The sequence below is a fragment of the Chlorocebus sabaeus genome, chromosome 1 (assembly GCF_047675955.1).
Source record: "Chlorocebus sabaeus isolate Y175 chromosome 1, mChlSab1.0.hap1, whole genome shotgun sequence".
NCBI lineage: Eukaryota > Metazoa > Chordata > Mammalia > Primates > Cercopithecidae > Chlorocebus > Chlorocebus sabaeus.
Window position 1 is genome coordinate 43,228,238 of NC_132904.1, and position 13,130 is coordinate 43,241,367.

Consider the following 13,130-nt stretch of genomic DNA (forward strand, 5'->3'; position numbering starts at 1 on the left):
AAGAGTTCTCTTTAAAATAATTCTTTGTTTTTGGTCCTTCCCTTCTTTGTCATACTTGGCTTCAGCCTGTGTAAGCTGAGTGAGTAGGCGTTTAAGAAGGTTCAACACTTTGAAATGTATGTATAATGCAATTGGACTCTACATATATATTTTCATCAAAACATTTTACAAGGATCTCAGCACTAAGTATACAGTAGATGGGACAAAAATCACAACAGGCAACTTTATTTTAGAATTTGATCCATAAATCAACAAAATAAATAAAAGGAGCTGAGTCTCTATTATGTTCGTACACAAAATAAGCCAAAAAATACATCAACATTTACCGTGAGATCATTTAAATGTGTTTGCAAATGATCTGATAAGGGAAACATGATTTACAACACGGGAAACTTCTTTTAACAACCATTGACTTAAATGGACTGCACTGTAGGTCACCTAGACTAGGTTAGCAAGAATGAGCAAAGTGGTAGGTCTAAAAGGCAACCTCCAAACACCTTCCTCAGATGGAAACTTTGGCAATTGTCTGTGGTTAAAAGAAAACAAAACAAACAAAAAACCCAAACCACCAATTCCTATTCTTAATCACGTTGGATGGTCATTTTGTCCATTCTTCTGCGATGAGTCCATTTTAAATACTTCAATTATTTTGAAGACACTCCAAATCCACAGAACAACAGACTCTTCCATTCTGTACATCAAAGAAACATGCGTTAGCCAGTTGAGACACAGAATATAAATTCATTAGCAGTCTGCAATTTTTATACTCAAAACAAGCTTCTGCATTTTGAGACAAACTTCAAGAAGTCATATAAAAATGACTAGAAAAACTGCTAGGAAAAAAACTAGAGAAAGAGTAGAAAGGAAGGAAGGACTGACAGATCCTCCAGGGTACTGCTCACTGGGATTCTGCTAGCAGTGCAATTTCACACACCACCTGCACTCAATCCCTGCTTAGGAGACCTCCCTGGGATTTCCAACTTTTCACACGACCTGTTTGCTGTACTTATTCCAAGTGGGATTCTTTCCATAAATCCTGAAAGATAGCAATTTGTAATTTAAGAAGCTATTTGAAAGTACCCCTAACAATCTGCAGGCGAGTCCAAGATGGGGTCCAGTAAGGTTTGCATAAAATCTCTCGTGGTGACTATGAAGGGAAAGTGCATATTTGGGTATACAAATACTTTTAAATTCATTAAAAATTAATTTTATGTACTAATATATATATACCTTTATAATTCCATATAATTATCAAATAAGTAACAGAGGTCTCCATGTATCCTGGTCATTTAGTTCTCTGGAGCTGAAGGTACAAATGGGACCATGGACCATTTTCTATATGAGGTCTGATAGTACCCTTTTTCTGTTGGGGCTACATCTTAAGATGATATTTTCCCAGAAAAAAAAAATCCACATTTATAACAGCATAAAGAGGCAAGTTGGGAAGCTTCCACTGATGCCTGAAGCTGAGCCAAGGTTTGATGGGACCAAGTAGACTCCTAGTTTTAACATGTTTGATCATGGGAATTTTAAACAGATGTTTTGGCAGATGTTTGACACTAATTAATGATTGTTCCAAATCAGCTACCACTCCAGTTCTTCATGAGCTTTGAAGGGAGAGAATGGGCAGTTTTTTAATCTTAATGACACATGAGGATGTCCATGAAAACTCCTCCAAAAAGACAGGGAAATAATCACTGTTAATGAAATGCCGTAGCAAGAGCTGCAGGTCCCCACCTTAGGCACTCTGATAATTAAACAAAACAAAACAACTTGAGAGGACTTTTTTCCCCTAACATTGACAGTTTAATAAAAGAACTTAGAAACTTTTCCAGGATGAACGGAAGTTGACTGCTTTCCTTCCTTCCTCCCTCTTTCCCTCCCTCCTTCCCTCTTTCCCTCCCTCCCTTCTTTCTTCTTCCCTTCCTTCTTCTTTTTTTCCTTTTTATTTAATATGCAGGTCAAAAGAGCCTAAATCAGCCATAATTCAGCCTAGAATCAATTGTCAAAATTCTGTAGTTCAAAGGCAGGAGCAATTCTTATATTTCATGCTCATTTGGAATTTGCCTTTTTACAGGTGCAGCTATGATATTCATACACATTAAATTCCTATCAGAAGTAAATTTATGCCAGAGTTTCCACCATGTCCAGTGAACCTGTGCATTCAGAAACATCAGGAGTGGACCTCCTGCAAGTGTTATCTGGCAATTGTTCAAGGCTTCAATATCCGCAGAACATCCAATTACCTTGCATTTACAGGTTGTGCAGGGAGATCCAGCCATCGTCCACACTGAGCCACTAAGCCTTGAAACACCATAGCTGTCCAGGCAAGTTTTTCTGATGTCATAGGTGATGTTATCAGCTAGACAGGGGTCACTGACACAGCGGGGACAACACTCCCCTTCTAAGATAGCTGTGTACTCACAGCTGAAGTTGGGGCAAGTGAGTGGCCAGCAATCTACCTCTCCTTCCTGTAGAGGAAAAGCAAAAAAAGTCTCATTATGGTTCCTATGCATAATTTTATTCCCAAGTCATATAAGGGGAATGAGAGCACAGTAATTCTCATCACTGAATGTTTCTAGTTGACACCATTGAGGATATAATACACTTCCTCCTTGAAGACCTACTACAGGTCTCACTTCTTTCAGAATGGTTTTGCCGACCATCTATATTGCAGTACACAGAAAGATCTAGGTGAGCTTCTTTGTGTGCCAAGCACAGCCTATAATTATTTTAACATGATACTTATAATCATATCATAATCAGTGCAATTCCACATTAAGTTTTGAGCTTTCAGGCTTTGGGCTTTTTACTTTCTACCATGTTTAGCACAGTTTTGGTCATTAAAGGCTAATAAATAAATTATAAGATACTGTCTAGTATATAAAGAGCAATGAGTTTCTCTTAAGGTCAAAAGCAGAACCTGAAGCACTATAATATTTCGATGAGATTTAAAGTTAAGATTGGGTAATATCAAGAGAACCATTTCAGAATGGTTTTGAATATAACATGTGTCCACTGAACTTTCTAGATTGCAGTTCAAATGGAGCGTCTCTGTGTCTCAGCATCTGGCATCTGTGGCTTCATTGAGCTGCCCACAATAAAACTATTTCACTATGCATCATCTTCCTCTGCTATCATGAATTACAATCTATGGCATAATACCTCATAATGTATGGTAACTTGTTTAATTGTTCAGTCATCTCCATAAGACTATGGGCTTTGTGTAGGTATAGGCTATGTGTATCTTGCTCACTGTTACATCATACAAAGTCTGGCATATGAAAAGTCTTGACAAATATTTATTAAGCATGACCCACATTATTCTCAAGTAATTCATAAGTTATGTGTTTAACAGCTTCAGTTTTCCTGAGAAATATTCATCTTAGGGACTGGGATGGAAGAGGATATACTTCTGAAATTCTATCTATGAAAATTTCATGCATAAAATTAATACCAGTTCTTCTGGATGCCTGATGATTAGCTACTTGGAAAAGAAACACAATTTGGTAGTCTCATAGGGAAACTAATTCTACAGTTGTATTGATTTGTTTGTCCTTTGGTGGGAGTTTTAAAAAATGACTACAATTTTTATTTATCTGAATCTTACTTCTCAGTTGTAGGAGTGATTAAGAAAGACATATTCTGTTAAGATTATCTGCACATTCACCTGAAGATTTTTAAAAATCTGATGGAAATGTAGAGCATAATTTATCTGAATGCTTGTTTTCATATAGTACCCACAAAATAAGAATCATTCATGTCAGCAAATGTTAAACTGTGGACACCCAGCTAATAATATCCATTATGAATCAACTCAGAATGTTCCATAGTTGTGACTTCACATATGGGACATCACATTCCATGCCAATGTGTCCTAAAAGTCTTCCCATTGCTAGAAATCGTTGTGATATAATTTGAAACTGAAAGAACCAGGTCAAGAAATTAAGCCTTTTCTGTGGACTTTCTCAAATCTAATTATTCCATTAGTAGCCCTATATTAATATTTATAACAACCTTCATTTTTTTTCTTTTTAAACATGTAGTATCTGAAAAGATTTTTCAAGGTAGGAAGTATTAACAATAGTCACTACCATACACTAAGTACCTTCTCTGAGCCAAGTACTGTATTTGTCCTTCTTACATATCTTGTAATCCTCATAACAGCCCATTCTTTCCCTCAGATATACTCACACACCTGTATCCACTTGATGAAAGAATAGTAAAATGCTAGGACTTACTCAAGGTAATCATGTTAAGCTAGCATGTGGGAGGACCAAGTTTAGATTCTAGGTCTCTATGATTAAATCTCTGATATTTCTACTATATTTTGTTACCTCTTATATTGAAATCTTCAAGGGTTATGGCACAGAAATGAAAGATTTAGCTCTGTCAGGACTACAAGTAACTAGTCAAGGTTTTGAAAGCTTCCTTTCTTGCAGAGATTTTTCTTGATCTTGATTTCTTATTAGTAATAGCTATAAACTGTCATTGTTTGGGTCAAATCTGTCCCATAAATATGTGCTTTTTACTTTGTACAGTGTTTCAAATACAACCTGAATATCTTTAGTCAGAGAACATGACCCTTAGCCACAGGCCCCCCAGAGCTCCCTGTATAGTATTATGAAAAAAGGGGGAACTAGGTCCCACAGACAACTGAATTTGTAACCTCTTTCAGAGTAAAGGCTCAATGCCCTGTAGGAAGCCAACATACCAGACACCGACATTGCTGACAGCTATGGGTCCAATTGTCTCCACTTCGATACAGCTTGTGACCATTTTGGTCTAAACATTGACTTGTGACCCTGGTGTCACATTCTGGGCAACAGAAAAGGTCAGCACTTGGATTCTGGCAATCACAAGCCGTCCGTCGGCAGAATATCTTGCCATCCTGTTTAGAAATGAAATTGAGATTTCATCATTTAGGACATGATGGGCAGCTACACTATGAGAACTGAACTTCTTGGATTCTTAGTCATCCCCTGGCCACCTCTCATTCTGTTCCAAACTGAAGCACGCATGTGTGTTCACACAAACATACCCTTTCTTTCCCTGATTTTGCTTGCAGAGCAGAAAAAATAAAAATAGGAACATTTCTAAGTTTAACAAAAAGTCAACATGTTTTTTGAAAATCTTTTTCAAAAGGGTTCTTAAAAATCATATTTCTAAGTAAGAAATATAAGTAATCAGCTAAAAATCCATATATGATCAATAAGTCATTTGAGTGGAAAATCATGCTCCTGTATTTCCATGATACCACTTAACATGTTCAAATACATTCATCTAACTATATCCTTGTCCCAACTGTGAAAGGAAGTCTGATTATGCCCTTTATACAGAAGAATTAACTTAAACCCAGAGAGGCTAAACTAGTTACCCAAGACGGCATAGGTAGGTAGTGATTCTCCAAGCAGCACCACCAACTGTTATGGTCTCAAAATCTTCTTCGGCAAGACCGCCTTAAAGTTGTGTACTACAGGGGGGTATAATCAGGTGCCTCTTTCCTGTAAGACTAAACATTTTGCAATGTGTCTTTTTTTATACCTCTGTTGCTTACAGTAATTTCTTAAACAATGTTCTTCATTGCTGAAAATTTAAGGTAAGACCTGTTATCACCATTTATGGTTAAAATGAATTTGTTGAGTATTTTAAACAATCAAAGAGTCTCAGGGCTGGAAGGTACCTTAAAGAACATATAACTAAGCCTCCTGACCTACAGCTGAATCCTCTTTACGGCAGCCATATTCAAAAGTGTTCAAGTCTGTGCTTGAGGCTCTCCAGTCTTGAATTCACCACTATGGAGAGAATTCGGTGTGCATCTCTGTACATGTTATAATGTAAAAAATCAGACTTCTCATTACTTCTATCCATTGATCTGAATCCATACCTTCGGTAATAATAGAACTCCAAACACTTTGTCATATTTCAATTCTTCAGTTTTTAGAAGACAGCTCTTATGTATTCACTGAGATGTTTCACTTCTGGGTAAACACCTCTAATTTCTTGACCCCATCATTTATAATCCTTTCACTGTCATAGTTGCTTCTCTTTCAACGGTTTTAAGTATATATCATCATCATCATCATCATCATCATATTCTACCATACACTTAATGCTTATCTTGTGTTATATATTGTGCAGAGGCATTTACATGCATGATCACATTTAATCCTGATATTTTGTGGAATAGGAATGTATATCTCTATTTCTCAAATGAGGTAGCTGAGAGAGAACTAAATAGAATTATTCAGTAACGGTCTTTGAAGAAAGAGTGAATTGAGTTTTGTGCTCACCTTTTTTTAAGTGTTGTACTTTCTTTAATGCAGGCTTTTTTCAATAAAGTCATGTGCCGCACAATGAAATTTTGGTCACTGACATACTACACACACAAAGGTGATCCTATAGAATTTTAATGAAGCTGAAAAATTCCTGTCACCTAGTGACATCGCAGCCATTGCATAATGCAGTGCATTACTCACGCATGTGTTTGTAATGATGCCTGTGTAAACAAGCCTACTGAGCTGCCAGTTGTATAAAAATATATCACCTACAGTCATTTACAGTACATACTGCTTGATAATGATAAATGGCTAGGTTACTGGTTTATGTATTTAGTATACTATCTTTTTTAATCATTATTTTAGAATGTATTCTTTCTACTTATAAAAAAAGAGATAACTAAAGCAGCCTCAGGCAAGTCCTCAGGAGGTATTCCAGAATAAGGCATTGTTATAAGAGATGACAGCTCTGTGGGTATTATTGTCCCTGGAGACCTTCCAGTGGGACAACACATGGAAGAAAATATGGAGGTGAAAGACAGTGATATTGATAATCCTGACCCTGTGGAGACCTAGGTTAAGGTGTGTTTTTGTGTCCTAGTTTGAAAAAAAATGTTTAATACATTTTTAAAAATTAAAAATAGAAAAAGATTATAGAATAATATAAAGAAAATATTTTGTACAGCTGTGAAATGTGTTTGTGTTTTAAACTAAGTGTTATTAGACAAGAGTCAAAAGTTACAAAAATTAAAAAGTTGATAAAGTAAAAAAGTTACAATAAGCTAAGGTTAATTTATTGAAGAAAAAAATTCTTTTTCAAAATTTGGTGTAGCCTAAGTATACAAGGTTCATAAAGTCTACAGAAGTGCACAGTAATATCCTAGGCCTTCACATGCACCCAACATTCACTCACTGACTCACCTACTGCAACTTCTAGTCCTGTAAACTCCATTCATGGTACGTGTTCTATACAGGTATACCATTTTTCGTCTTTTATGTGTATTTTTACTGTACCTTTTCTATGTTTAGCCATACAAATACTTACCACTGTGTTACAGTTGCCTACAATATTAAGTATAGTATCATGCTCTCCAGGTTTATAGCCTAGAAGCAACGCAATAGACTATACCAAATAGCCTAGGTGTGTAGTAAGCTATTCCATCTAGGTTTGTTTAAATATGCTCTATGATGTTGACACAGTGAGGAAAAAGCCTAATGACTCGTTTCTTAGAATGTATCCCTGTCATTAAGTGATGCATGACTGTATTTACTTTCTTTGAATGAACCATAATGTTGGCTAATATTGAGCTTAATGAAGACTAAAACCTCATTAAGCCCTATCTCATCTTGTGCAGTTGGCTGTTTAGGGGCAGCAACTATACAACTTGATGTTTATCTCTGTTGGATTTCATATTGTTAGATCCATTTCATCTCTCCTTCCTGTCATAATGTTTTGCAAATGCTGTTTCTGTCATCTACTATAGCTCACCTGCCTTCACAGCTTAGTGATATCTGAAAACTTGATGGACCTGCCCTCAGGGTCTTTATCTACTTTATCCATAACAACGCTGAATAACCAGACGGAGCTTGCTAAGATATTTAGTGTCAGCTAAAGTGGAAACCTTAAAAGCTTTATATTCTTTAAGGAGAATTGAAAGGAGACATGCCAGCTACATATATAACAACAGGTTGAAAAATACATTGTGTGCATTGGATCTTTTACTGTACAAATAACAAGAAATCTTGGTGTTCCAAAAACATCAAGAGATGAAAGATTATACACACACATATACATTTGCATGCATATGCAAACGGGTACATAGAGAGAAAGCAAGAGAGTCTATATTTTAGCAAGTGAATTGAATCAGAGAATCCAGCTAGTCAGGACAAGGAAGTGACCTGATCCTAGGAATTTTCCAATGATAGGTCTTTGGTTTACAGCTCATATATTTTTAACTCGTATTTTTAACTCATGCAGCTCATATTATTTTAACTCACTAATATATTTTGCTTGTGTCACCATGGCCCCAAATGACTCCCTGAAGACTTACTTTAACCAACAAAAACTAAGCAAAGTAATGATAGCTACAACATAAAACCATTTGATCAGCTCAGCTTCCAATGGCACACTATCACTATTCCCAAGTATAGAAGGATCATGCCTCGGGAACCAGCGTGGCTGTGTCTGCGGCCGGCATCAAACAAAGGGATAAATTCTTTCAGAAGAGGTTACTGCACAACAGGCTATGAGACTCGATAAGAATGTCAGTTTTCTTCTCACGTGCTGATTAAAAGAATGAATAAGAATAAATGGATAGCCTCCAGGGTTAGTACAAAATAAAGCAATTTCACATCTCATCAATTATGTGAAAATGCCAAATAGGACCCTCTTAGCTTCTAACATGTTGCAGAACAATGGCAATGTTCACTTTCCCTTTGAATTACAGGGTAACTGTCAAGAAAATCATTTTTAATAATGAAAATGTCACAGGTGGCTCCATTAATACAATGAGAATGCCATTACAAAGCATCAGCTCACAGAGCACAATCGCACTAGAAACTAAATTTGGGGAGAGTATGGATCCCACTGATGATAAGTAATCCTTTTGTCAGAGATCTTTGAGCCTCTTTCTAGAGCTTGATCTCTATCCCATGGGTGGTTTGAACAATCCCGACTTATATGCCAAAGATGTATTTTCGCAATCTTCTGCCACAGAAACTGTTTTGATGCAATTCTATACTGCAAGTTCAATGATAAGCAATTAATTACTATTGTAATACTCAAAATGCTTCTGAATTTTAAAAAGCAGGGAAATAAACTTTCCTATCAAATAAAAAATATATTTTTTTCTTATGCCATGGAAAAATTATAGGTTTTTTGCTATTATAAATTTTAATACTGAATAGTCAACACACTGATAGATTTGCTCCAGATTACATAATATCACTCATGTTTTTTTCTGCCATAGAGTTTTGAAACTTTTAAATCAAGAAGGTAGACATAGGTCAGATTATTTCCGTAAAACAGTAATATAAACTTTGGGTTGAAAACTGATGCCCACGGTCCAAATTCAACCTGATGCCTGTTTTTGTAAATGAAGTGTTATTGGAACACAAGTTCCCTTGTCCATTTACATTTTGCCTGTGGGTCTTTTTCACACTGCAATGGCAGAATCGAGTATTTGGGACAGAAGCTTTATGGTCTACAAAACATGAAATATTTACAACATGACCCTTTAAAGAAAAAAACCTTGCTGATGCCTGATATAGACTATGAAATTAGGGCTGGTAATCTAGACGCACCTATTCTACTTTCTCACATACAAATTGAGGTGTGATTTCCAATCTTTTTACAAAGTATTAATTTTGCTTTCAGGTCACAGCCCACAAACTAGTCCCTGAGTCCTAACACCTGGGGTAGAAAGACATTTAGCAGTCATTTTATCCAGTGATCTCATTTTAATGAAGAGGAAACTAAGCCCAGAGAGGGAAATGCCTTTTCCTTGTAGAAAACTAATAACAAAACAGAAACTTATCCCTAACCTGAACTTTCATAACAATGATTTTTCACTATGATGCATCTTTGCATCATGAGGAGGCTAGGGGATAGAAAAAACTAATCTTAGATAAAGTGATATCAGAAGGATTCTTGGGGCAAAGGTTTTCAAAGTGGCAGCCCTCAAACCAGCATTACTATCTCCTGGGTACTACTGAAAAATGCAAATTCTTGCACCCCTACCCCTCCCCAGATCTACTGAACCAGAAAATACTGAGGGTAGAGCCAGTGATCAAAGTTTCACAAGCTCTGCAGGTGATTCTGGTGCAAAGCTTCAAAATCATTGATGGAGAAACAACATCACCCAGTCAGATGGGGAGGTAGCATGGTATAACATTCAAGCTCCTGCAAAGACAAAGCAGGGTTTTGAACTACCACAGGAGAAAGAATTGGGGAAACAGAAAGAGACACCCTGTTCCTTTACAGGACCCCTAGAGTTTTGAGTGCCAAATGAAACCTACCAAATAAGTTCCTCTTTCCAAGGAAAAGAAACACAATCTTGCAGCTTGCACAGCTAACTCCAACCATCAAAACCACCGTAGATAAGAAAATATTTATAATGCTGCTATTGGGTTCAAAGAGCAAGGTAAAGCATTTTTATGAGCAGTTTTCTGGAATTCAGAGAGGTTACTTCTATCCTGGCCCCCGGCACAGGCCAGACTCTTCCTTGGTTGCTTCCTGCAAGTAAGTGCGATTCTTAGGAAGGCAGGACCAGTGTGCTGACTGCTCCTTGTAGATCAGATTCTTTCCTCCTTGCCAGAAAGGGATACATGAGTGCTTTTGAGAGTGTCCCTGGCATGACCATCTTCAGTTCCTGGAAATAGGTTTATATAAACCAGGTCAAATGGCCATGATTCCAGGCAATCTCATGGAAAAGGTCTTCTCCACTTTACCTTTCCTTTCCACAGTATTTTGTCCCTGACTTTATTATAACATGGAAGTTTACTGGCTATTTATGGTATCCTTTTCCCTACTCCTCTCTAACCCCCAGAAAAATTCAAGAACTAACGCTGCTCAAGTCTTTAGTATTATTGTTTTCAAGATGAATGCTACTCACATTTTTTAACTGTATGAAATCATAGAAACACTATCTGGCCATCATAATTTGCTGTCTTCCTCCCACTAGATTATCCAGTTACTACTCATAATAGGATAGGTATAGGTATAAGTAGGTATAGATGTAGTAGCACACAAGCCCAACTTGCAGACCCTGGTTCTTATGCTTTTCAATGGCACCTGAATCCTATTCACCTGAGAAAATGGGCAGCTATGTCTCAGACTTGCTAGTCAGGAGCTTCTTTTTTGCCCAGAGAATAGGGAAGACATTACCACAGACACTAAGTCTCTAGCAACATCAGTCATCAGGACTCATTTTTCATTTCTGCATTTTCTCCCATTAGATGTTACTTCTCTATCCCTCTTTCAGGTTTTCATCTTTACTCCTCTGAACCTTTACCTCAGCCTAAGTGATTTCTTTCTGGTTAGCGTTTATCTGCTCAGGTCATCCATCATGCTGTCAATCAGACTTTGATTGGGCCCTGCCAATTCCAAATGTAAAATCTCTTATGATCATTTGCTGCCCACAGGATGAAGTCTAAATTCCATGGCCTGGCTCTGTCTTCAGCCTTAATCTCCCAGCTCATCAGTGACTATACCCTTCTTGTACTCTTTTTGCTCTTGATATTTTAAGCTCATCATTCACTTCATATTTCTAACACAACATACATTCTTACACTTCTGCATCTTTGCTCTTACAGTTCCCTTTTGTTTGGGATTCACCTTCTCCTACATCTCTACTTGATTAAATTTCTCATCCTTTAAGGTCCCCTTCAAAGATCACATCCTCTGTGAAAGGCTTTCCCTGTTCGCTTCTGCATCTTCCCAGAGTAGAGCATTCAGTTGTCCCTCAGTATCTCTGGGGGACTGGTTCGAGGACCTCTGCACAGATACCAGAATCTGCAGATGCTCGAGTCCCTTAAATAAAATGGCATAGTGTTTGCATATAACTGCATAGTATTGCAAACCACCTATGCATATCCTCCCATATGCTTTAAATCATCTCTAGATTACTAATAATACCTAATAGAATGTTAATGAAATATTTCATTATTTTCAATTTGCATTATCTTTGTTTTTAAAATACTTTTGATCTGAGGTTGGTTGAATCCAAGAATGTAAAACCAACTATGCTTCCCCTTTCTGCGTTACCACAGCAAATTTTTCATAGCTCTACCATATATGACAAGTGGTTGTTTGTGTATCCATTTCCGTCTTCATCTCCACGATCTGCAACATAAACACAACTACTCATACTAAAATACTACATTTCATGGAAACGAATAAGCTGGGGATGTCACTACCTTCCCATGTAGCACAGGCAGAAACTAAAGATGTCTTCCTAAAGTCCTGGACAAATTTATGAATGGAAGAGCCACAGATGGATATCTATGAAAAGAAGCTGGCCTGTAACCAAGATTTAGGGATCAATCCGAGAGAGACAACCGTTTTTCTTCTGGGTTTCTGTGGTTTAAATAATGCTGGAGGGATGTAAGTTTTAAGCTGTGCAGCAACCTTTCTGTACCTAATTAACTAGGTGGTCTAAAGATGCACAAAAACATTGTCACTGCCAAGGAAGTGCATAACATCTAAACAAAAGCCCAAATCCATTTATGCCAGCCTAGCTTCATCATTGAACTCTATTCATCTGTGGACATGTTTCAAGGCCTTTTTTTCAATTACCATGAAACACTAGTAGCTAACCTCGTGTGCTGACTCTCAAAGGGGAAAGTAGCCTTTTAAAAGAATTTTAACTCTACTTCTTTCAGCAGTAAGCCTTGACCTTTTGTTGGTTTGTGTAATTCTGTTGTTGCATAGTTTGATGGTATTTAAATTTGAAACATCAAGGATATGATTGAAAAGATAGTACTTTATACCCCAACCTTGATTTTATTTCTTAGCTTCCAAGATGATGCCATTATAGTCATCCATTTGGATGTGTAAGTATTGGAGATATTTCTTATCAAATTGAAATAGAGCACTTTCAACTTCAAATAATAGAAATAAATAAGGAAGGCCACAAACAGTTCATTTTATAATGGTGACTTACAGAATCTGATTTAGGATTCTTAATTCAGCTCCTAAACCAGGCTCTCTTCCTCCTCCACAACCTCTGGGAAACTGTGGTATGAGTACATGTAGAACACAAACAAACAAAAGATTTATGTACAGAAATCTGCCTGCACTTTATTCAGAAATTGGGGTGGTTTGCAGTGAAGGTGCATCATATTAACAAAATT

General features: G+C 37.0%; 1 protein-coding gene across 2 annotated transcripts in view; it reads right to left on the reverse strand.

The window, feature by feature from the left end:
• Window positions 1-214: 214 nt before the first annotated feature.
• Window positions 215-13,130, reverse strand: part of NELL1 (neural EGFL like 1) — a 936,950-nt gene continuing 924,034 nt past the window's right edge. For both annotated transcript variants that reach the window (XM_008004248.3, XM_008004241.3), the window contains 3 exons: window positions 4,715-4,891; window positions 2,247-2,471; window positions 215-691 (listed from right to left, as the gene is read on the reverse strand). In XM_008004248.3, coding sequence (XP_008002439.3) covers window positions 641-691; window positions 2,247-2,471; window positions 4,715-4,891 — 453 coding nt within the window. In that variant the 3' untranslated portion in view covers window positions 215-640. The remainder of the gene's footprint in view (window positions 692-2,246; window positions 2,472-4,714; window positions 4,892-13,130) is intronic.